This window comes from Leucopleurus acutus (assembly GCF_964270905.1).
Source record: "Leucopleurus acutus genome assembly, chromosome: 1".
In the NCBI taxonomy this organism is placed as follows: domain Eukaryota; kingdom Metazoa; phylum Chordata; class Mammalia; order Artiodactyla; family Delphinidae; genus Leucopleurus; species Leucopleurus acutus.
The window spans coordinates 26,348,138-26,372,642 of record NC_139142.1 but is presented as its reverse complement, the minus strand read 5'-3'; the positions used below and the strand labels follow the sequence as shown (position 1 = coordinate 26,372,642).

Below are 24,505 nucleotides of genomic sequence, written 5' to 3'. Positions count from 1 at the left end.
TAGGGGTAATCTCTAAGAGCCACTACAAGGGAGGAAGCTGAGGTCCAGAGAGGACTCTGCCTGGCTACACAGGTAGTTAGCAGCAGAGCTAGGATGAGGCTTCAACTCTTCTGACATCCAGGCAGTACTGTTATTGTCACAGGCATGCTAACGCATAGCCCTACCCAGTAAACATGTATTGATAAATGGTTGAACTGAATAATTTACTAGGCATTTAAGAAATCCTGCATTCCTGTTTTAGAGTCATTAATCCTACTTCCAAGTCCTCGCTTTTAAGAGGTAGCCATCTAAGCCTTACCCCAGGCACGGTGTTGGGGACATTGTTCACTTTCAGGGTCATGAGCCCATCTTCTGGGGTCCCGGCTGGGGGTCCTCAGTACTAGGGACTGGTCAGTGGCATTGACGTGGGGATCTTACACGGAGAGTCAATGAAGACTCGACTCGCTTGTCCCATTAGACTGGGAATTTGGGGGCCGTCTTCCTCTGCTGGCCCAGGAGACCGGCTGGCACCCAGTAACATGCACCAGAGAAAAATTCTTCAGTGAGATCTGGTGTTAGAAAGCACCTGGCTCTGCTGCTTAACACTCAGGTGATTTTCCTCAAGGCATTGCTCTGCACCTGAGTGTCTTCAGTTGTTGAATAGAGATACTGCTCCTGCTCACTTCATGGGGTCTTGGAGGGATTATTTGTACTTTTGAAAGTTATTAGTACACAGGTTTTTTTTTTTTTTTTTTTTTTTTTTTTTGCGGTACGCGGGCCTCTCACTGCTGTGGCCTCTCCCGCCGCAGAGCACAGGCTCCGGACGCCCAGGCCCAGCGGCCATGGCTCACAGGCCCAGCCGCTCCGCGGCATGTGGGATCTTCCCGGACCGGGGCACGAACCCGCGTCCCCTGCATCGGCAGGCGGACTCCCAACAACTGCGCCACCAGGGAAGCCCAGTACACAGGTTTTTGATGTGTTGCTTCAGCGGCTTTGTATTCTTGAAGGCAGAGATTATGTATATTGCACTTTTCATTATAAATCATCTATTGGCACCTGACCCTCTGTGTGCCTGTTCTTTCATCTGTCCATTGGAGACAATACAACTTATCTTGCTTCCCACACAAGGTTGTTATGCCCTTCCCATGAGCTAATAACTGTGAAGGTCCTCTGTACATTGCAAAGAGCTTTACAAATGGAAGGCATCAGAAAAATTACTACTATTACTAGCAGTGCTTTGCACTTGACAACTTATGTGTTTGAACAGAGCTACAGATGTAGGCAGTTTCTAAAGACTAAAACTGTTCACTGTCCCACAGGAGCACCCTTATCAGGATTTAATATCTGGAGATTTTTTCCAGATGTCAAAAAAGGCAGGTTTAGGATAGGTTTGGTTTAAATTGGAGGTTGGCACGTAGACTCCAGGAACGATGCGGCGGACCCTTTAAGTATTGGGATGGAAGGGCGGAGCCGTCGTCAGGGACGCGACTGGGCCGCTGGGTTTCCAGGAAGTGACGTCAGGCGGCCGCAGAGATGGAGGACGTGCTGGACCTAGGCGAGGAGCGGCGTCGCGGCTCGGCCACCTCCGTGAGGACCGACTCGGGGGGCTTGGGGCCAGGAATTAGCGGGTGGGGAGGAGCGACCCCGCCGGCCCCGGCTTCCCTGAGTCCCCTCGGCCCGGCCTGTCCCTGGCGGCCTGAGCGGGCCGGCTCTGAGCCTTGCGGGGGTGAGGTCGGGGAGGAGGCGGCCTCCCTCGCCCCGCCCCTGAGGCAGCGGTGAGATCCTCGGCTGCTGGCCTAGGGTTTGCTTTCTTTAAAATCCTCAAAGAGTGGAAAACAGATCCTGCCCCCGCCGGCCTCTGGGACCGGTGGGAAATTTCCCAGCTTCTCTCCGCTTTCTGGAGCTCCAAGTGCCAACTCCTCTAGAATGGACAGATCTGAGGGTGACTGGAGGGGCCCTGGCCAGAGTCACGCTTGCACTCATCTTAGTGCTTTTCCCTTGGGACATCTCATGGCAGAAGTTGATGTAAAAACCGTACTGTTTTATGCATGGAAGGAAGGAAGGCGTTAGACAGGGAGGTCCTTTCTTGCCACTAATACCCATGGGGAGGTGGGCGTTACCTCAGGTTTATAGTTAAGGAAATAAAGATTTATAACGCAGGGGAGTGGCTAGGTGCTCGGGGGACCCAGAGGTCAGAGGGCGTATAAAGCTGTTGCATGGGTTAAAAAAAGTCAACCTCCAGGAACCTCGATTTCCTTATGTCTAGAATGGAGATGTTAATGTCTACTTAAAGGGGTTGCAGTGAAGATGAAATGAGGCGTGCGTGGAGAGCATTTAACACAGTGGCTGGCATGTGCTAAGTTATTAGAAGAGGTTAGCGACTGTTGCTTCTGAGGCTGTGATTTACCCAAGCTTATATATAAATAAGCTGAGCTGGATTCAAGACCCAAGTTCAGTGTGTGTGTGTGTGTGTGTGTGTGTGTGTGTGTGTGTGTGTGTGTTTTAACTCCAACACAGCCTCATCAAGCCTTTTTACCTTTAAAATTATCAAAGATGACAGTCACTAAAAGATTGGCCCACAGGGCAGGTCTTTAGTTTCTGCTGTGGAATCTCTACATGTTTTGAAGTGCCCTAGTACCATCGGAGATCCTCTAAGTAATTGGAGAGGAGATATGAGCATTGGGAGCAAATTGTTCTACGAAGAAGCAGGTTGCTTGACTGACCAAGGAGAATATTATGTCACCAAGCCTTTCTGATATGTGAGCTTTTTTAGTACCGGGGGATGTGAATGTAGTTATAAATTCATTCTTTCAGCAAATATTTATTGAGCCCCTTCTGTCTGTCAGGCATTGGTTGTCCTAGGTGCTCGGGATATACCAGTGAAAAAAACTAAGTCCCTGCCCTCATGGGGCTTACATTTCAGTGGCAGAAGATGAACAATAAACAGACTATAGATTTAAAACATATAAAACCAGGTAGTAAAGTAGGTTTTCTGCCAGTCATTCCTGTGGATTTATACAGGGTCTTCAAAAAGTTTAAAACCTTAAAATACTTGACAATTATTAGAGAAACCGTCTGCAAACAGCATTTAAAGACAAGATCCTTGAATTTTTGTTTGAGCACAACTCACTGCATGTAGTATGCCGTATTCAGAAACCCAACGTTATGATAAATGGAAAAGGGCAGCCATAGGTGAAGGAGTGCAGTTGTCTGTCTTGGGAAGAAAACGAGCTGCTTATTGTCAGAAAGATTGTTTCTGTCATCCCTGAAACCTAAATGATTGATGAGAATTTGACATGTAAATACTACGTAAGGGTTTTTATGTAGGTATCATGTAACCGCTCTCAGTTTATTGATGCAGTCAGGTCTTAGAACATCTTAAAAGAAATTCCAGCAGGGCATAGTGGAAGGAACTCAGGATTTGAAGGTAGAAGAAGATTTAGCTCTTAGATTTATCTGCCACTTAATTGCTTTCCTGGGTCTCAGTTTCCTTATTTGTAAAATGGCCTGAATCCCAGTCACTGTTACTGTGAAATCAAATGAAGCTACATCAGATGAGATCGAAAAGTGCTTACATTAATGCTGGCTTTTTTTTGTTTTTTGAGAAAAATGTAAACATTTCACCACCCACTAGTCTGCCTAAAGAATGTGTTGTGTACGTGCTGGGAGGTATTTGAGACACAGAGCCTCCACCCCAGCAGGGCTTTGGGAAACACGTGCAGATGGTTCATTTGATGACTCAGAATTTGAAGTGGTCTGATGTCCAAAGCTAATGTCTCAAGATTCTTGTAAGATCTTTCCTTTAATGACTGTAAGTGCAAATCCAAGTAGTGTACACGTCAAAGCAAATGCTATCTGTATTTCTCTGGTTTCAGTTACCATGGAATTTCTTTCCCCCCCAAATGCCTTTTGGATAACTATTTTCGTGCCAAGCTACAGCTTTGAAATTAGGCCTTCATAAAATCCCACATAGGAACATGGGAGCCTTGACCACACTCTTCCTGGGCTATGGCATGAGGTCCCTGCCCCCTCTAGAGGAATTTCTAGCTGCATTTCTTTGGGTAGAAAAGGTCTATGGCCATTAAAAGAAAACACTGTGATCAGTACATGAATTTCCTGCTCTACTGTGTAGAACCGACCATGGGCACTTTGTTTTAAGGGTTTGGAGCCTTTTCTAAGTATATACTCAAGTTGCTCAAATCCCATCCTCCACCATGTCATCATAAATCCAGTCCTTGCTTACCTTGGCAGAATTGTCTTCCTCATAGTGGCTCAAAGACGTTTGGGTCAGCAATGCCCCTCATCTCTCCTTACAGGGAGCCAAGATGGGGCGCCGAGCTCAACAGGAGTCAGCTCAAGCCGAGAATCATCTCACTGGCAAGAATTCCTCTTCGACTCTGACTGCAGAGGTGAGTGTTAAAAAATTCTGAAGAAATGCACTCTAAGAGTTAGCGATTACTCAGTGACCAAGGATTTGGTATTTCATATTTTTTTCTCCTTCTTCTCTTTAATGTCAGCCTTCCTCCTATCTTGATTTGGGAATTCCCTTCCTCGGCATTTGTCCTGTTAGCAAGAAGTGAAAGAGGAACTTTTTTCTTTTGATGCCAGAGTAGTTTCTGTGCATTGCTTTATATTCCCAGTGAAGAAGTTTTGTACGTTAACTGAAGCAAGGAACTGGGAGGTTTCAAAATCCAGCCAAAATCCGGGTTTTTATTCCTGCCAGATAAACGCCAGGGAGGCATGCTGGTGACGTAAAGTTGGATTACACAACTGGACATTTGCTCTTGGTGGTGACCTGCGCTTTCTACAGTTTTCAGGCAGGAAGGGGATCCGTACTGGCCTTACTTTCCTGGAAACTTTTCCAAGTGGCCTGGAATCGTGGGAATTTATCCAGCCTCTTTGCAGAGGGTGGGTAATCTTGATGAGCATTGCTTTTAATGCCAGGGCACTATTTTCAGCGGTTTACTCAGAACTTCTTTTCACTCTCCTCTGCCCATTTGAAAAAACTCTGCCCTTTTCAAGAGCTGGCTTCAGGGTAGTCCTCGCTGTCAGCTCTTCCTAACCTCTCCAGGCCGACTTAGGGCTGCTACTTCTCAGTTCCCATAGTACCTGTTACAGAACATCTCACATTATGCACTAATTTTCTTTCTATGTGCCTGGCCCACTAGACAGTGAGTTTCTGGGCAACAGGCAACCTGGCTTCTCAGTTGCCCAGCTCATTGGCCTACAGTAGGTTTATAACAGATGAGGGCATCTCTGCTGGGAGGCCTTATGGGCCATGCAGGTGCCCGAGTACAGCATGCTGGGGACAAGATACAGACACATTTGACTTACATATCACATAGGTAGGAATATCCTTCACTTTCATCAGAAATAAGATATCTACCATGTCTTTAAGTGTTCCACATGGACCTTTAGTTTATCTTTCATTTTCTCACTGATTGTAGAAATATGGGTACAGAGAATCATTCCTCCTCTCAGATAACAGCCATGCCAACACAGAAAAGCTGGTGACTGAACCTTGGCCTCATTGCCTGAAGACGGTAGGGAGAGCCTGTGGGGGGATTGTGGAAAAACCAGAGGCCACATGTACCCTCCAAAGGGTAACCACTATCTAGCCACAGCCAGCTGATGCTGTGGGGGATATAGGTCCAGTACTGCCAGCTCTTCTGATTTTTCCAAGAGATGGCAGTCTAAAATTTTATGTGAGAGCAGCACGTTTTTAGAGGTTAGCGACTAATTATAAAATTTAAATCACCATGTGGGCTAGATTAGGCCTGAGGGTTGTCAGTTTGTGACTTTGACCATAGCACCTCCATTGTAGAGCTTATTACATTGTATTCTAATTATTTATGTGCCTGGCTCCCTCAGAAGATGTGAGCTTTTGGAAGGCGACGGTTGTGTTTCACCTTTGTCCGCCTTTGTTTATCGCAGTGCCTGGCACAGAGCAGGCATGCCATTGACACTGCAAAGGGTGAGGGGGTGAAGTACATAGTGTGTGATGAGGGGCTCTTAGAAGCTAAATAAGAGCGTCACAGGGTCAGGGGTGGCAGACTGTGGCACACTGGAGACACAGTTAAGGGGGTATAATGGAGTGAGATAGTGAAAGACGATATACTAGACCCAACCCTGGATCTCAAGGAGCTTGAACTGCAGTGGATGGGCAAGCCAATGACTGGATCAGTGGAAGTCTACTCTTGGCCTTTGGAGGATCCGTCCCAACACCAGATCATTAATTCATTTATTTAACAAGTATTTACTGAAGCTTACTGTGTGTCAGGCACCATTTTAGGGGGTTGGCATATTTCAGTGAACAAGAGCCAAATCCCCTGCCATAATGGAACTTATATTCTCGTGATCACTGGCAGTCACCGAGGCTAATTACAAGCCTACCCAATCGTGAAGGAGGTTATAGCCACCTTAGTGGTGAGGTGAGTGAGTCTGAGATGGGCCAGGATGTCCTGATGGCCTTGAAGCCTCTGTGGCACCCACACCAAATCAGCTACCAAGCTGGGGTCAGTAGGCCTGGTTCACCTACCTGTCCCCTTCCCCTCGGCTCAAGGGAGAGTCAGTACTGTGAGCACCTAACTCCAAAGTCACAGACTGTGATGAACCTGTTAGGGTTTCAGCCTTTCTAGAATACCTACTTATTTCTGCAGAGGCATGTACCTTTTTTTTTTTGGCCCCATCTGGTCCTTAGTATTTTTTCTGGAAGATGACGAAAAGTCATTCTGGGGACTACCCTGGTGGCACAGTGGTTAAGAATCCACCTGCCAGTGCAGGGGACACAGGTTCGAGCCCTCCGGGAAGATCCCACATGCCATGGAGCAACTAAGCCCGTGCGCCACAACTACTGAGCCTGCACTCTAGAGCCCGCGAGCCACAACTACTGAGCCCACGTGCCTAGAGCCCGTGCTCCGCAACAAGAGAAGCCACTGCAATGAGAAGCCCATGTACCGCAGCAAAGAGTAGCCCCTGCTCTCGCAACTAGAGAAAGCCCGCATGCAGCAGCGAAGACCCAATGCAGCCAAAAATAAATAAATTTATTTTTTAAAAAAAAGAAAGAAAAAAGAAAAGTCATTCTGTTCTTCACCCAGCTGGTGCCTCTGACAGCAAAATGCCAGTCAGAATTCCAGGATTCCTTCTCTCCCTGAATTGAGGTTTAAAGCAGCGTGGGCAGCCTCCCCTGGGGCCAGATGCACATTGTGCTGTGTGGGCCTTTTTGGCTGTTTCTTTCTAAGATTAGATTCTAAGACTTATGTGTGTGTGCCCATTTACATTCCAGTTCTGAATGTATTACTTGATATATTTATTTTTGTCCTTTCACTGACTATATTCTAGGATGAAGCTGTTCATGAAAACGTAAATATGGTACCTGGGGGCTGTCAGACATATTGGAGTTACTTTAGAGTTATATAGGAATTAGTTCAAGCAAATGATGATTTTAAAGCGAGCTGGCGGGATGGGGAGCTCCGTGGAGGAAGCGGAGCAGCTTCCAGGTGTGCTGGAATAGCGGGAAGGCGGGCTTGGCATCTGAAAACCTGGGCTTGAGCGTGGGCTCTGCTAATTGCCTGGGTCTTGAACAACTCCACTAATCTCTCTAATCCTCCATTTCATTATCTGTCAAACAGTGGTAACAATACTACCAAGCTGATGTGAAGATTAAGTGAGATACTATTTAAAAGCACTTTAGTAAACGGAAAGGCGCTACATGTACAATGTACAAATGTTCATTCATTCGGTAAGTAGTGAACAAGAGAATATTTGGATGGAGCTTTGCTCTTGTTATTAAAGGGCCGCACAGAAGGAGGATGTGAGCCTGAGTCTCTTTTAGAAGCGATTTGGAAGTCTCTCCAGGGTTGCTACTCATTTCTCCACAGGCTGACTAGTAGTGATCTGAAGCAGGTTTTGTGCTTCCAGATGCAGCGGGCATTCCTCCTGAAGGGTGGATAAGAGCACAGGCCCTGTGGTTAGACAGCCCTGGGCTGAAATCCTGGCCCTGCCACATGTTCGCTCTATGGCTCAGCAAGTTACGTAACCTCTTCAAGCCTCAGTTTCCTCATTGATAAAACAGGGTTAGTATTACGTACTTGATAGGGTGGCCAGAAAGAAAAAACAAGGTAACAGGTATAAAGAAAGCCCTTAACCCAGTCTGACCCATAAGTGCTCAGTATATAATTGCTCACCATTATTGTCTCTCCAGAGCTCGGGTGTTCTGTTATTGTGCCTTAACCCTCTCTACGGTTAAAAACTGGTGGCCTTCAGGCTGAATTTTGCCTACATCCGTGTCTTCTTTGATCTGTACAAAATTAAACATTTTTTAAAACTTGGTTGTTATCATTTCTAAATTAGGAAAATTTACGTGAAAGTCCAGATTTGGGGCTCCTCTTTGAAACCAGAAGTTCTGGCACAGCAGGAATGCTGGGCTGGCATCCCCACATGGCAGCAGTTGGCTGCAGCTGAGAACGGTGCTTGCGTACGCTTGGCCTGCCCTGTCCAGCTCACCATTTCTTACTTGAATACACCTGGTCAGATTTACTCACATCTGATCTACCTGGCTCCTGTTTCCATTCAAGTTAAAACTCCTGCTCTTTTAAGATGGATTGATTTTCAGGTATCCTATCGGCATTGAATTTGGCTATATGCATCAGAAACTCAGCCCCAGGGTTTGGAGCAGGCAGGAGTGATTTTTCTCACAGCAAGAAGTCCAGTGGAGGGCAGGGTGGGTGCGGTCACTGGAGAAGGTCCTGCGTTACCCTCACCCCGTCTAGACACTTGCTCTGCCATCTGGAACTTGTAACTTGTTCTCATGGTTGCTGACATGATGGCTGGTTGTTCCCCAGGGATCCAATCTGTATTTTAGGTGAGGAGATGGGGAAGAGTGGAAGACTTCAGGGTTCATGCCAACGAAGTATGTCCCTTCTTATCAGGAAAATGATAGACAGAGACCTCACCAAGTAGACTTCTAGTTACATGTCATTGGTCAGAACTGGGTCTTAAAGCCACCTAAATTTCAAGGGCTTTCTCAGCTGGGCACGTTGCCACACCCTTCACATTGGGGTTTGGGGGTTAAGGAGAAGAGGAATGACTGTTGAGTAGGCAGTTTGCGACTGACATATCAATTTAAAAAAAAAAATAGAATTTATACAGAGTTTGTTTTTTGTTGTTTTTTTCTTATAGGCTTGGGTATAAAAGGAAAGAATTATTTTTAGTAGCAAAAAAAATAAAAATAAAAAATCCACATTCCTCTCCCGTTTTCTAATTTGGGGTTGTGTAGAGTTCAGTGAAAATTTGTATGCCCTCAAGTTCCAAGACATCTGATGCAGTTGCCTGTGTCAAATCTTGCCTCGATCTTTTCCTTCTTCCTGTTTTCTCAGTAACCCCTCGGGGCTTTCTGCCTGGAGGATACCTGTGGCTCAGCCCAGGTAATTAGACTCTTCTTCCCTCTCTGAAAGAAGAGGAAAGGTCTCTTTATTGCTTGGTCAATCTGTAAATTTTCAAATAATTTCAAAGAATTTACCTGCCTAATCATACTGATTAACCAGAAAGATGAACTCTTCCTGTAGTTTCACTAGCTCAGAGTTGATTAGCGTCATGCCTGCTTCTTTCAGGTTGTTGTGAAGGTCAAATTAGGTAATGCACATAAAGGTGCCAGCACACAGGCACCTCTCAAGAAAGGGTAACTACTAAGAAAGTTTATGACTGCATCCCTCTGCTTTTTTGTGGTTTTTTTTTACCACCTGTTACAAATCAGGCTTGGATCCCTAGATGCATAGTTCAGTTAGCAGTTCAGGTTGGCATTACAATTATGGAGACTTTGGTGCCATGATGAGCATCTTCACATCTGCAGTGAATAACTTTTTCTGGGCAGAGCAGCTCTGAGAATTAAACTGGATTTCTATGCCTGAGCTTTCACCTTCTGTCATTCAAATGATGCTTCTCCTACACAACCTCAAGAAAAGACCTGGACGCTTTTTACCATCAAGTTACACTACCATACGCTGAAGTTGGGAAAAAGGAATCTCAGGGCAAAACCTCTCAGGACTGGCCTGTTTTTTGTTTTTATTTTGGGGGCTGCCGCGCGTGGCTTGTGGGATTTTAGTTCCCTGACCAGGGATTGAACCCAGGTCCTTGGCAGTGAGAGAGCAGAGTCCTAACCACTGGACCACCAGGGGAATTCCCTGGCCTGTCTTTTGGATGAGCATTTCTCACTTGGGTCTAAAGCAGTTTGTAGCTTAACTTCCATTTTGCCGATTGTCCTTGTAATAATAATAATTATAGCTGACATTGGGACAGTTCCTACCTCTCTGTCAATTACACACACTAGCCTATTTAAGCCCCGTAGTAACTCTTAAAGTAGTTACTGTACTTATTGTCTCATTTTAGCTGTGACGACACTGAGACTTCAGGGAGTCGAGTGACTTGTCCACAGTCATTCAGCTGACGTCTGGCTGTACTCCCTGAGACTCCAGACAGACTCTTAAACACCACCTAACTTTTCCTACCTGCTGGGTAGTTAGACGCACAGACCTCCCAGTAGAGAAAGGCTTTTGGCGGGAGCTGAGAGACTTTTGGGTTTTCCTCTTGGAATCCTTTTGGTGAGGGAGTAAGTTCTCACTTGATTATCCTTATTCGTCCACTTGTCTGGAAAAGTGTTTGAGACACAGCTGTTCTCTTTCTCTTCCTCCTCCGCCCCCCATCTCTTTGGTGCTCCTCCTAGGACGCAGAACTGACACTCAGCCAGATTCTCTTGCAGGAATCTGAGAAATGCTGCTGGGCTCATGTTCCCAAATTAGGCCAGTTTCCTCATCCCCCAGCAGCTCTACTCAGCTGGAGCTTCCCTGGCACGTTGCATTACGTCTCTTGCCCTCTGCCTGTTCCTGACTGGTCTGCCAACGGGCAGTTATTTTCAGCCCAGCTAGGGTTATCTGCTGACCCTTTTTGGTGACATTTTTCTTCTTTCTCACAAAAATAACTTTCCTAGATTAGTCACATTTTTCAGCCTTTTTCGTAGTCCCTCTCCAATGGGCTGGATTGAATGATGCTTCTGATAACGTCGTAGGAGAGGGATGCGGGGAATCCGACGTGGAACCCGTTGACGAGGAATGCGTTTTCCACACTTCATCTTTAGGTCATGCTCCGTATGCCTCACTTTTGAACTCTCCCTCGGGGTGGGCAGATGTGCATTCCCGACCCATCCCTGGGGCTGGCCACTATGTGGGCGGGAACGTCATCCCCGGGGTAGATCATGCGATTGGAAATAGCGTCTCAAGATTCTCCTCCAGCGCTTACTCGGTCTCTTTCAGCACTCCAGTACGATGCCTCGTGCCTCCTTCCACTATGTATTACGTGTAAAGCTGGCTTCCTACCAGAAATACGGTGCTTGAAGATCACTTAAAATTCTCTCCCTCACCTGTGGGGAGGGTTAAGTCAGAACTACATGTAAGAGTTTATTTAGCTCAGTGCTCCCTTAAGTTAGCCACTGTTATTATCTACACAACCTAAGAAGTAGAAACGATGATCATTTTTGTCTTTAATTCCAGCTCTGCCAATTCCTCGGTGTATATTCTAGGCAAGTTACTTAACCACTCTGAGCCTGTTGCTCATCTGCTGAATGGAATAATAGTAGTAGCTATCTCCTAGTGTTGCTGGAGGATTAAATAAGAGAATGTACAAAGCTCTTAGGACAGTGCCCGCCGCATGCTAACTATTATTGTCATTAACTGTGTCACATGAGAATTAGAAGGTATTTTCAGTTTATCTTCAATTGCCGTTCTGTTCAAGATACAGAGATATTCTTATTTCATTGAACTAACTGGCTCTTACGGCAAAGAAACATTTGGATGAAAAATCCTTTTGGTGAGAATTCTTTGTGCTGCTTAAGACCCATTTTGTATGTCTCCTTGACCAGTTGTTTGCTAATACCTTTTCATCTTCTTTTCAAAATCTAACCCTCTGTCTAGAGATTGGCTGTCTTTCCAAAGAGTGATCCTTAATTGCTGACTTAACATCATTTTGTTGTTCTGGGGCATATGGGTAGAAAAATGAGGAGGGCAAGGAGTGACCTTGGTGACCTCAGTGACCTTGGAGTAGAAGGTAACATCCATTCATTTCTTCATTCATTTGCTTATGAAACTTGATTGAGCTCTTTCTGTGTGCCAGGCATTGTGCTTGGCACTGGCAGTACACTGACAAACCAGACATGCTCCCTGTCCTCTCTGAACCTCGATCTGGGGGCTGCAGAGAATTAAGTGCCAGGTGGGGGTGAACACAGAAAGATATGCGAATGCCTTCATCAAGCCCTTTTACTTTTGGGGAAATCTGGAAAGGTTTTCTAGGAAAAAATCATGTTTGAGTTGAGACTTGAAGGATGACTAGAAGTTAGCCAAGGGAAGGGGCCAGGATAGGCCAAGGAGGGGAGAATATTCCAAGTAGAGGGATGAGCATATGCCAAGTTTTGGAGGCCAAGGAGAGAGCATGGCACGTGGGATTTGTTAGTGGAGCAGTTGACCATACAGGCGATGGAATAGTGGTCCTCAGTGACTTTTGCAAGCAGTGTGATGTTTTTCAAATATTCAGAAACCAGTCCCCTTGCCTTTTTTGACAAATGAACCATGTGAGACCAGCATTTCTTATATGACACTGAAATAACTGGTAATATTATGAAGTTTAGACTGTGACCTTTCAATATTTTTCTAGCATTGTCTTTCAGTGATGCATCTTCAGTGCAGCCATTACACTTCTCTCTCTATGCGTTTATGTTTTCTGGTCAGGAAACCTCTGAGAAGTGCTTGAGTATAGTATTGATGGCTTGGAACTCTTCTGGCTCATCCTTTTTAAGGAGGGCCTTAGTAGATCGGTAGTTTGCAGTGTTCACACTTAATTTATGTCCTAAAAATTCCTCGGTTCCTCTAAGGATAGATTGTGTGTGTGTGTGTGTGTGTGTGTGTGTGTGTGTGTGTGTATTAGATCCTGGTAACTCTAGGAGAGAAATCATGGAAGTAATTTTGAGTTAGTCATGATCTGATAGGATTTAGAAAATGTCTTTTGATTTCACAAAATAAGAGATTGTCACCCAGATTCTAGTAATTACAAGTGTATGCTAGATGCTTAATATAAGTATGTGTAAATGGATCAATGATACAAGCCCGGTTAGTAGTTATTACTACTGCATTGCCTCAAGTAAGATGAGAATACCTGTAGTAGTCGTCTCAGTGTTCCTAATTTGCATACACATGATTAACAGCCGTAGGTCATACCTGACCCATTTGGTATGGGTCAGATATGGAATCATAGTATTGGAATTTGGTTTGACTTCTTTGGGGGTAAGTAGACTACTGGCTTATATTTAGAATTTTTTTTTTTGCATGTGAAAATTTTCATGGTAATGATACTTTTGTTGCAATGAAAATTGACTTATATTCAGGCAAGGTTCCCAGAGCAAAGACTTCTCAGAATCTTTGGCTGTAAATAGTATTCTGTTAGGAAAAAAATAAATTGAGAATTAGAAAAATGGCTTAAACCACTATAAACTCCCCTGGACTGAGTCAGTTGCCTCATAACTGGTCTCTCCTTTTGTATTATTGCCCTCCTGCAGTCAGCTCTAGTGGTTTTATAAAATACGCATCATTCATTTCACACTCAAAACCCTTTAAAGGACACCCATTGCCCTTAAAACAAACAATCCCAAATGCTTACTTTGCCCCTTTGTGATTTGGGCCTTCCTGTGTATGTCTCCAGCCTCATTCACAGCGGCTACCTTGTGGCAGTCACAGGGAGTCGTTACTTTGCTTGTACAGTTCCCTATTCTGGTTCCTTAGAGTACTGTAATTCCACGGAATAGAATAGAACAGAATAGAATATTCCCTGGAATACTTACCCATGCTCTTTGCTGGGCTGACTCCAACTTCTTCTTTGGGTTCAGCTTGAATATCCCTTCTTCTATTTAATGAGAATATTACCTTCTCATTTAACTTAGCTCCCCGCATTGTACTCTGGTAGTGTTTTTTTGTTGGTGGTGGTGTTTTCTTTTTCTTTTTTACTTTTTTTCCTGTCACCCCAACCGCGGTTTGTAACTGTATGTCTGTGTAATTATTTGGGTCCATCTCCCTCACTAATTGCACACTCCAGAAGCTCCTGTTCGCTCCCCTGAGCCTGGCACTTTGTAGGTCCTCAGTGAATGAGAACCAGGCGTGGAGCATGCTGTGTTCAGCTCAGGGGCAGATTAGCTTGAGGGGCCTGTGAGACCACCATCTGGAGATGTCTGGGAGGCTTTGATGTGTGGGACTCATGCTTTGGACTGGGCTCTGAGCTGGAGCTAAGGGTTTGGGAGCCATTCGTATCGAGGTGGTAAATGAGAGCCCAGCTCTGGAAGGGAGAGTTTGTAGAGAGAGAAGAGGAGAGGCTCTCAGCCAGAATCCGAGGAACCCCCATGTTTAAGGGACACACGGCCAAGGAAGGAGGAGGAGTGGCCGGAGGGGAGAGGGCGTCACCAGGCCCTTGTGCTGTCCAGAGCGCAGGTAAGGGACAGTGTCAGGGACTCAGGGGTCAGGAGGGTCCAGGAAGGCGACACCTTCCCTCTGGAGCAGAGTCTATCTGATTGAGCAACTAGGGGTCCCTGTATTCACAGGGGAGCAGTCAGAGAAGGGGCCATGTGCACCTGGCACAGGACCACACAGCAGGCAGGCTGTCAGTAAATATTTGCTGAAGGAATTCAGTGGATAGGTTACGATGCTCGTGTACTCACCACCAAATGTAAAGGGCCTCCCTGTCTCCTTCCCAGGTCTCTTTCTTCCTTTTCCTCCGTTATTGAGCCTTCCTCTGTTTCTCCTTTTTCTCCTCCTCTTTCTCTTTTTCCCGTATCTCTTCCTGTTTTTTATTCTTCACCAGCGATAACAGAGGACTCCATCCCCCATACTCCTTTTTGCCCATCCATTCCTATATATTTTTACTGATGTATTTAAAAGTAGAATTTTATTCCTCCATTTATTCACTTATTTATCCTACATTTAATATAATATACACTTTCCAATGCAAAAATGAATAAGATAACTTCGTATTCTAGTTATATCGACCCACACACTTAGACCAAAAAATTATGATATTTAAGTGGCATCAGAGAGTGGGAGCACAGAAGGAGCAACCAACCCTGCCTGGGACTTAGGGATGGCATCCCAAAGGAGGTGACCCTTGAGGTGGGTTGCAGTGAACGAGGAGGGATTTGCCAGTAAGAGGGAAGGGCAGCGGGAAAAGCCTGTTCTAAGGCATGCGTCGTTAAGGGGCCTGGTGTTTCCAGGGCACAGTGAACAACTTAGTGTCTTAGGAATGAAGGCCTTGCATTCCAAGTGGAGGAGTTTGGATTTATTTTATATGTTGTAGGGATTCCACAAAGATTTTAAAGCAGGGAAAATGTTATTGACTTTGTTTTCTAGGAAAGTGAAGCTGGCAGCTATGTGGAGGATAGTCTAGAGGGCGAGAACTTGTTGGCAGGGAGACCAGTGGGAGGCGGTTGGAGCATCTCCTCCTGAGATGATGAGCCATGAACCAGGCAGTGTTCCCAAACTTCAGGCATTCCCAGACCGTTTTTACAGTTTCGGGTATCCACATACCACTCGCATTAGTGTTAACAATTTTCTTTAAATCACCTCCCTTTTTATACTTAAATGCGTTTATTTTTGAAAAGAAACTACAGTTTTTGATAGTTATGTTTTTCCCAGGACACATTAAAATACACATATGGCTATTTTTAAGAGGCACATCCATGTGCCACCTCCAGTCACCTTGCTTACACCAGTGGCGTGCGTACCTTACTTTGGGAAACGATAAATAAAGCCTGGCAGAGAGGTGAAGAGGAGAGGGCAGTGCCCAGAGACATTTTTCAGGGAAGATGGGTAAGAGGTAGTAACAGATGGACTGTTGGAAGTAGGAGAGAAGGAATGTCTGGAGTTAACTCCATTTGTAGCCGAAAAGGCTGAATGGATAATGATATTTCTGAGACTGAGAACTTAAAGAGTCTCAGCAGTGCGGGGACCAAGAAGAGATGATTGTTTCAATTTTGGGCATGTTGAATGTGAGTTGCCTTCAGGATTTTCAAAGAGATCTGTTGAGTAAACAGTTGAAAATTTGGTCTGGAGCTTAAGAGAGAAAGTTGGAAACGAGTGTTAACAGATGTGGGAGTTACCAGCATATATCATATAATCTGGGGTCTCTAAGAGGAACATACAGGAAGAACTTCTGATTCCTTTGTGTGGCACATAGACCCTTCATTATTTCCAGGTGCAAATGTATGAGGATTTTAAGCAGAGAAGAGAGACAGATTTGCATTTTAGAAAGAGCACGTTGACAGTAGTTGGCCAGGGATGTATCCAGGTTTCGTGGGTCCTGAAATTTATACAATTTAGAGACCTTCTTTAAGAAAAAAAATTCAAAATTATGAATTCAAAATGGATATGAAAGTAAATAGTTGTAATGAGAAAAGAAATCACAGCCAAGTTACTAGGCCTTGGACATCCAGGTTTCTTTCTTGGAGTTCTTGTTAGAAATGCTTGCATAGACACGCCTCCTGATTGAGAGCTAGCTTCTCCTCCCTATCTAGAACTCTGTAACTCCTGTCTAGAACTCTCTGTAACTCCTAGGGTCCCGTGCAGGCAGGGGTGGAGTATAGACTGGAGGAAGGTGAGACTGGAAGCAGGGAGCCCAGGTAGGACCCAGCTGAGAGAAGGCAAAACATGAGCTTGTGAAGCCTTAATTTGCATGGTTGTGCAGTTTTCTCCAACACCCCTCAGCAGGCTAGGTATTGACGCAGTGAAGGCATAGGATTGGCTTGATCCAGGTTCGGGGGAGCTCTAGGGGAAATGTAGGACATGAATGCCATCAGGACCATGGAAGTGAGCTGGGTTGATAGGGAAGGAAGAGAAACCAAGAAGGAAGTTCTTAGATCAGGAGGGGAGGAAGGGACTAGGTATTTCAGATTGGAGCAGCTCCAGCGTATGAGTTCGAAAAAGTAGCAAGGTCATTGGCATTTAAAGGATCAGGGAACTATGAGGCTAAGCATTAGATGAACTGTTCATGTGAACCTTGACTTGACTTAGAATGATGGCACTAGTGTTGGGGGAGGAATGCCCACGTTTTTGCTCAATGTGTGCTCAGGCAATTATTTGTGACAGGGATGAAGAAGGTAAGAGATGCAATGTAGCTGAACAATATGAGTTTCAGAAAAATGTTCCATAATAATTGGAAAGAGTAATGGTCTAGAGGAACTTTGGGGAGCGAGACAGGAGGGTTACCTTGGGACCCTTGTTCGTGGGGTTTCAAAGAATGAACAGGCTCTACTTGAAAGCTGCAGGAGAAATGAAGTCCATGGGGGAAAGCCAGGATTTAAGAGAGGCAAGGAGATGGAAAGAGTGGGCTGTGAATAAAGAATGTCTAATCTGCTTGGGAACCATAGGATGGTGGGCAGAAAGCCTCATTGACATCATTAGCTAGGCTAGATTTCTTCTCATTATGTGGCATGTCAGTAATTACTGAGAAGGAGCAGAATGATAGTAAAATATTCTCTTAATAATGATACTTTACAGGAAAAGGGTTCAGACTAATGTTGAATGTGATTGGTGATAGACTGAAACATTTCTGGTCACATGCCTTTACCCAGCATGATAGAGAATTATGTCACCGTGTTTGGCCGATTGCTTTTATATTCCATTTTAATCCCTCTGTTGGCTTTTTAGGTATAGCTTTTTATACTATTTTTTTAGTGGTTGCTCTAGGGATTAGAATATGCATCCTTAACTTACCACTGGCTAGCTAGTGTTAGTATTATATCACTTCACATAAAATGTGAGACCCTTGTGACAGTATAAATCCATTTGTCCCCTTTTATCGTTTGTGCTAGTAATGTCATGTACTTTAAAACTACATACTTTATAAAACCCACAATACAATTGTCATTTCACTTTAAACAGTTGTCACTTGGAGAAATTAAGAAAAAAGATAGCCTTTTTTTTTGAATGTTATTTATTTATTTTTTATACATCAGGTTCTTATTAGTTATCTATTTTATACATATTAGTGTATATATGTCAACCCCAGTCTCCCAATTCATCCCACCACCACCACTTTCCCCCCTTGGTGTCCATACGTTTGTTCTCTACATCTGTGTCTGTTTCTGCCTTGCAGACCGGTTCATCTGTACCATTTTTCTAGATTCCATCCACATATATGCGTTAATATACGATATTTGCCCTTTCTCTTTCTGACTTACTTCACTCTGTATGACAGACTTTATGTCCATCCACGTCTCTACAAATGACCCAGTTTCGTTCCTTTTTATGGCTGAGTAATATTCCATTGTATATATGTACCACATCTTCTTTATCCATTCATCTGTCAATGGGCATTTAGGTTGCTTCCATGACCTGGCTATTGTAAATAGTGCTTCAGTGAACATTGGGGTGCATGTGTCTTTTTGAATTATGGTTTTCTCTGGGTGTGTGCCCAGTAGTGGGATTGCTGGGTCATATGGTAATTCTATTTTTAGTTTTTTAAGGAACCTCCATACTGTTCTCCATAGTGGCTGTATCAATTTACATTCCCACCAACAGTGCAAGAGGGTTTCCTTTTCTCCGCACCCTCTCCAGCATTTGCTGTTTGTAGATTTTCTGATGATGCCCATTCTAACCAGTGTGAGGTGACACCTCATTGTAGTTTTGATTTGCATTTCTCTGATAATTAGTGATGTTGAGTAGCTTTTCATGTGCCTCTTGGCCATCTCTGTGTCTTCTTTGGAGAAATGCCTATTTAGGTCTTCCACCCCTTTTTTAATTGGGTTGTTTTTTTTTAAATAATCAGCTGCATCAGCTGTTTATATATTTTGGAGATTAATCCTTTGTCCGTTGACTCATTTGCAAATATTTTCTCCCATTCTGAGGGTTGTCTTTTTGTCTCGTTTATAGTTTCCATTGCTGAGCAAAAGCTTTTAATTTTCATTAGGTCCTATTTGTTTATTTTTGTTTTTATTTCCATTACTTTAGGAGGTGGGTCCAAAAAGATCTTGCTGTGATTTATGTCAAAGAGTGTTCTTCCTGTGTTTTCCTCTAAGAGTTTTATAGTGTCCCATCTTACATTTAGGTCTTTAATCCATTTTGAGTTTATTTTCGTGTATGGTGTTAGGGAATGTTCTAATTTCATTCGTCTACATGTAGCTGTCCAGTTTTCCCAGCACCACTTATTGAAGAGACTGTCTTTTCTCCATTGTATATTGTTGCCTCCTTTGCCATAGCTTAGTTGACCATAGGTGCTTGGGTTTATCTCTGGGCTTTCTATCCTGTTCCATTGATCTATATTTCTGTTTTTGTGCCAGTAGCATATTGTCTTGATTACTGTAGCTTTGTAGTATAGTCTGAAGTCAGGGAGTCTGATTCCTCCAGCTCCGTTTTTTTCTCTCACGATTGCTTTGGCAAAGATAGTCTTTTATCACCCATATGCTTACCATTATAATTGTTCTTCATCTCCTTCTGTAGATCCAAATTTCCATCTAGTGTCATTTCTCCTTATCCCGAAGAACTTCCCTTAGCATTTCTTGCAGTACAGATTTGCCAAGAACAACTTCTCTATTTGCTCTATCTAAAAATATTTTTATCTCACCCTCATTTTTTTTTTTGCGGTACGCAGGCCTCTCACTGCTGTGGCCTCTCCCGTTGCGGAGCACAGGCTCCAGATGCGCGGGCGCAGCAGCCACGGCCCACGGGCCCAGCCACTCCGCGGCACGTGGGATCCCCCCCGGACCGGGGCACGAACCCATGTCCCCTGCATCGGCAGGCAGACTCCCAACCACTGCGCCACCAGGGAAGCCCTCACCCTCATTTTTTTTTTGTTTTTGTTTGTTTTGGTTTTTTTTGCTCACCCTCATTTTTGAAGGATCTTTTCTATCTATATAGAATTCTGAACTGAACATTTTTTTCTTTCAGCACTTTAAAGATTGTCATTCCTTTGTCTTCTGGCCTTCATTGTTTCTGACGATTGTTCTCCGTTATGTAAGTCTTTTCTCCTTCCTCTGATTGCTTTAAAGCTTCCTTTTTATCTTTGGATTTCAGCAGTTTGACTGTGATGTGCCTAGCTGATTTGCTTTGTATTTGTTCTGCTTGGGATTTGCCGAAATTCTTAGGTCAGTAAGTCAATATGTCTCACGAAATTGGAGAATTTTAGGCCATTATTATTTCTAATATGTTTTCTGCTCTGCTTTGTCTCTCCTTGTTCCTGGGACTCCAATTACCTGTATGTTAAACTGCTTGATATTGTCCCTTCGGTTTGTCCTGTGTGTTTTTTTTTTTGTCCCTGAAGCATTGTTAATTTTCCACTTTCCTTTGTCTTTTGTTCTTCAGATTGGATATTTTCTGTTGATCTGTCTTCAGGTTCACTGATTATTTCCTCTGCTGTCTTCAAACTGAACTTTTCATTTCAGATACTGAACATTTAAATTCTAAAGTTCCATTTCTTTTTTTTACATAGCTTCTATTTCTCTATTAGATTCCCCATTTGTTCATTCATTAGGACCATCTTTGAAATCCTTGAACATATATTTATAATAGCTGCTTTAAAACCCTTGTCTGTTAATTCCAATATCTGGGTCATGTTGGTGTCAGTTTTTATTGTTTTTACTTTTGATTATAGGTCATGTTTTCATGTTTCTTCACATGTCTAGTAATTTTTGTTGATATGCCGGACATTTTGGATAATACATTGTAGAAACTCTGGATTATGTTACCTTTCTTTGAAAAGTGTTGATTTTTGTTTTAGCAGGCAGTTGAATTATTTTCAGATCACCTTGAATTTGTGAAGACTTGGTTTTAGCTTTTGCTAGGTCAGGTCTGTTTTGGTTTTGCCTTTAGTCCCAGAGCAAATCCCATAGACCCAGGACGTGGTCTTTACTCCTAAGGTGTGGTTTTTCTGGGATTTCAGTGGAAAGTCCAAGGTGTGTATCAGGTACCTTTAACTTGGAGCTCATATTCCAATCTGTGTCTTGCCTGCAGTGGGCAGCAGCTGAAATTTTACCTCCACTCTTTTTTATTTTTAGCCCTTCAGCAATTGCTTTTCACTGAGTTTCTTGGAGTCTCCTCCATGACCAAAGGATTTTAGGGGAGTTTATATGCAGATTTGGGGCTCACTCCTTCCCAGGATTTCTCCCTGTCTATCTTTAGTGACTCTGGCAGCCCCAAATGTGTCCTCAAACCAATAAAACTGCAGCTTCCTGCTTGAATTCTAGCTGCTCAGTTGCTGCCCAGACTGGAGAGTGCACTCAAAGGGAAAATCCATTTAAACATGGATTTTTACCCAGTGCAGTTCTTGTCTTTCAAGGATCAGATCCCCTCCAGTTTCCCTACTGCTTTTGTTTGCCCACTAGTGCCTTCAGATAGTTGTTTTCTATATTTTGTCCAGAGTTTGTACTTGGTATCTGTGTGAAGGTGAGTTGAATACAAACTGCTCCCCCATTACTGGATCCAGAAGCTGTCAGTTGCTTTTGGATTGTTTCAGACTACACTGTGGTTTTTTTTCAAGTGGTACTGTTGGCAAGAAACGAATGAGAGTGGTTGGTGCAGAAACAACAAACACTTTCTCTTGGAATAACTGACGGGCGTTCAGGTGCCTTAGCTATTGAGACAGGAAGTGTTCTAACATCCCTGGTGATTTGGGAGTAATGATCAGAAACATGGGTATGAAAGAGGCCCAGAGACATGGGATTCAGTCCCCATGATGTAAGAGCTAATCCTTGCAGGTGCTGTGCTGAACACTCTGTAAAGGTAGTCGAGAAAGAACTCTGAAGTTATAGATACAGAGAACAAACAGGTGTTTGCCTGAGGGGAGGGGGCGGGGGAGGAAATAAATAGGTGAGGGAGATTAAAAGGTACCAACTTCCAGCTGCAGAATAAATGAGTCACGGGGATGAAATGTACAGTGTGGAGGGATATAGTCAGTAACTATGTAATATCTTTGTATGGTGACAAGACTCATCGTGGTGATCATTTGGAAAAGTATAGAAATATCGAATCACTGTGTGTAACAGGAACTAACATAGGTCAATTATACTTCAAAAACAAGCAGACTCATGGAAAAAGAGATGAGGTTTGTGATTACCAGAGGTGGGAGTGGGCGTGGGAGTGGGGGGAGGGGGAGTTGGACAAAGGCAGTCAGAAGATATAAACTTCCAGTTATAAGATAAATAAGTTCTAGGGGTTTAATGTACAACATGATAAATACTATGAACCCTGCTGTATGATATATATGAAAGTTGTTAAGCAAGTAAATCCTAAGAGGTCTCATCACAAGAAAAAATTTTTTTTCTATCTCTTTAATTCTGCATCTATATGAGATGATAGATATTCATTAAACGTCCTGTAATAATAACTTCATGATGTGTGTACATCAGATCATTATGCTGTACCCCTTCAACTTATACAGTGCTGTACGTCAGCTGAGTAGGAAGATTTACGGGTTACGTGTACCCAGGCCATGCCTTTTGCACCAGGCCATTGTCACCTGGGAGCAGTCGAGCGGATGGCCTTACGCCTTTCTTGTTTGAGAAAGGGTGGGAAGAGAGCCTGAGAAATCAACCTTGGGCTTGGACTGAAAAGCTGAAGAAGAGAGAGAGCATAGCACGTCTTAACACTGGTCTAGGAGGATGTTTTTTTCCCAAATGAGAGAACCAAGAACAATGTAGCACGTTTTTCATAAACTAAATTTATTCACCATCAAGGACCATTCTTTATTCTGGTTTGTGTCCTTCCTAATTTGGGGAGCTTGAACAGATCCCTTCTTTAATGAAATAGTGGTGAGAGGAAATAGTGTTGTTTTTTTTAAAGATTCTTAACAAAATTAAAAGCTGTGAACTCGATACTGCCAACCACATCCCACCCCCACCCCCACAAACAAAGTTTGTTTTTCGAAATATTGGCTGTCCATGAAATCTGGAAGTCTAGGAAACACAGTTCTAGAAGGTTAAAACAATTTTTTAGGGTTGCTGGGCTCCCTTGAAATCTTGTGAGGGGAGGTAGTGAGTGTGTGCTAATTTGCCAGCCATGACTTGGTCTCGCCCAGAGCACCTTCCCTCGCCTCCAGGGCCACCGCAGGGTAAAGAACTGCAGTGCGAGGCCTGTGTTGTCCGTGGTCTCACAGCGGTGAACAGAGTAGGGATTTGGACGGGCATTCCTCTCTGCATCCCACAGGATGGGGAATATTCCCAAATGTTCCCACGTACCCTATCATAAAGAGACCCAAATCCCATATTTCAATACACAGTCCTCAAACTGCCCACTTCAAATGACGCAAGGGTTAATATTCTTCCACGCTCCCTCCACTTCTTTTCCATCAATGCCCTTGAGGGATTGTGAGAGATCAGGTTTCCTAAAGCAGCGAGGTTACAGCTTGCTCCTCTGCTCTCCTTCTGTTCCAGGTTATCCCAATCTGGATTGGGTTGAGGTAGCAAGTCTAGGCTCTGCTTATCCGAAGTCACAGGTGCCGGGAGGGCTCGCTTCCTGGAGTGCTGGGAACTCACATCCTCCACGCTGTGCGTCCTTCCGGTTACACACAGGCACATGGGTTTTAACAAACTGAAAGGAGTTACGAGAATGACAAAAACTATAGGTTTTGATTTATGATGCAGGTTGAAAGGAATGTTTATTTTGGCTGAACCGAAGAAAGTCTGGGGGAACAGGGTATTTCTTTATAAGTGTGTGGAAGGTATAGACCCAAGAAAGCTGATTTCGGATGACCCAGAGGGATGTAATTGAGCTTAAGAGGATGCCACCCAAGGTAAGAACATCCAGGATGAATTTTAAGAATGATTTTGGGGGCTGAAATCTGTTCTCTTTGGATCAGCCTCTTTAACAAATGGCTAGGAGCCCTATCCCATGAGTCATTTGAAGTGGGCAGTTTGATGACTGTATTGAGATATGGGATTTGGGTCTTTTTATGATAGGGTATGTGGGAATACTGGGGGGAGTGTGACACCACGAGAGTAATCGCCAGATACTGTGGTTGCCTGAACATCACGTTTATTTCTCAGTGAGCAGAGGGACTGTGACTTCCTCCTCTTGGTTCAGGCAACTTGAAAGAATTTCTCTCTGTTCAGGGAAGCTGGACTAGGTAAGAGCTGGACCCCTGGAATGAAACTTGTGCAAGGCAGTCCCAAATAAAAGGCCCTGCTACGTTTACCTCCCCCAATCTTCCCGTTGTCTCAACCCTGGGCATTAAGGATTTTTTTCCTCCAAAGGCTGCATTTCATTACTTTTATCATTTCTTATAAATAATATAGTAGCCACTGTCACCAGCACTTATTAAGTGTTTGCTCTGTGCCCAAGATTGTCTCCCGTGTTTACAGTGGGTCTGTAAGAGACTCGTGATCACTCTCATTTTGTGCAGGAGGAAAAGAGGCTTAGTGAAGGTGTGACTAGCCCAAGGCTACCTAGCTTAGAAAGTGAGGATTCTAGAATCTGAGCCCAGGACCATCCCTCCTCCCTCCCCTCCCCCTTAAACT

General features: G+C 44.0%; 1 protein-coding gene across 1 annotated transcript in view; it reads left to right on the top strand.

Annotated features, from left to right (window-relative positions):
* Positions 1-1,512: 1,512 nt before the first annotated feature.
* Positions 1,513-24,505, top strand: part of IFT43 (intraflagellar transport 43) — a gene marked incomplete at its 5' end in the record, with an annotated part of 88,193 nt that continues 65,200 nt past the window's right edge. The window contains 2 exons of the mRNA XM_082846061.1: positions 1,513-1,566; positions 4,296-4,388. Of these exons, the coding sequence (XP_082702187.1) occupies positions 1,513-1,566; positions 4,296-4,388 (147 nt within the window). The remainder of the gene's footprint in view (positions 1,567-4,295; positions 4,389-24,505) is intronic.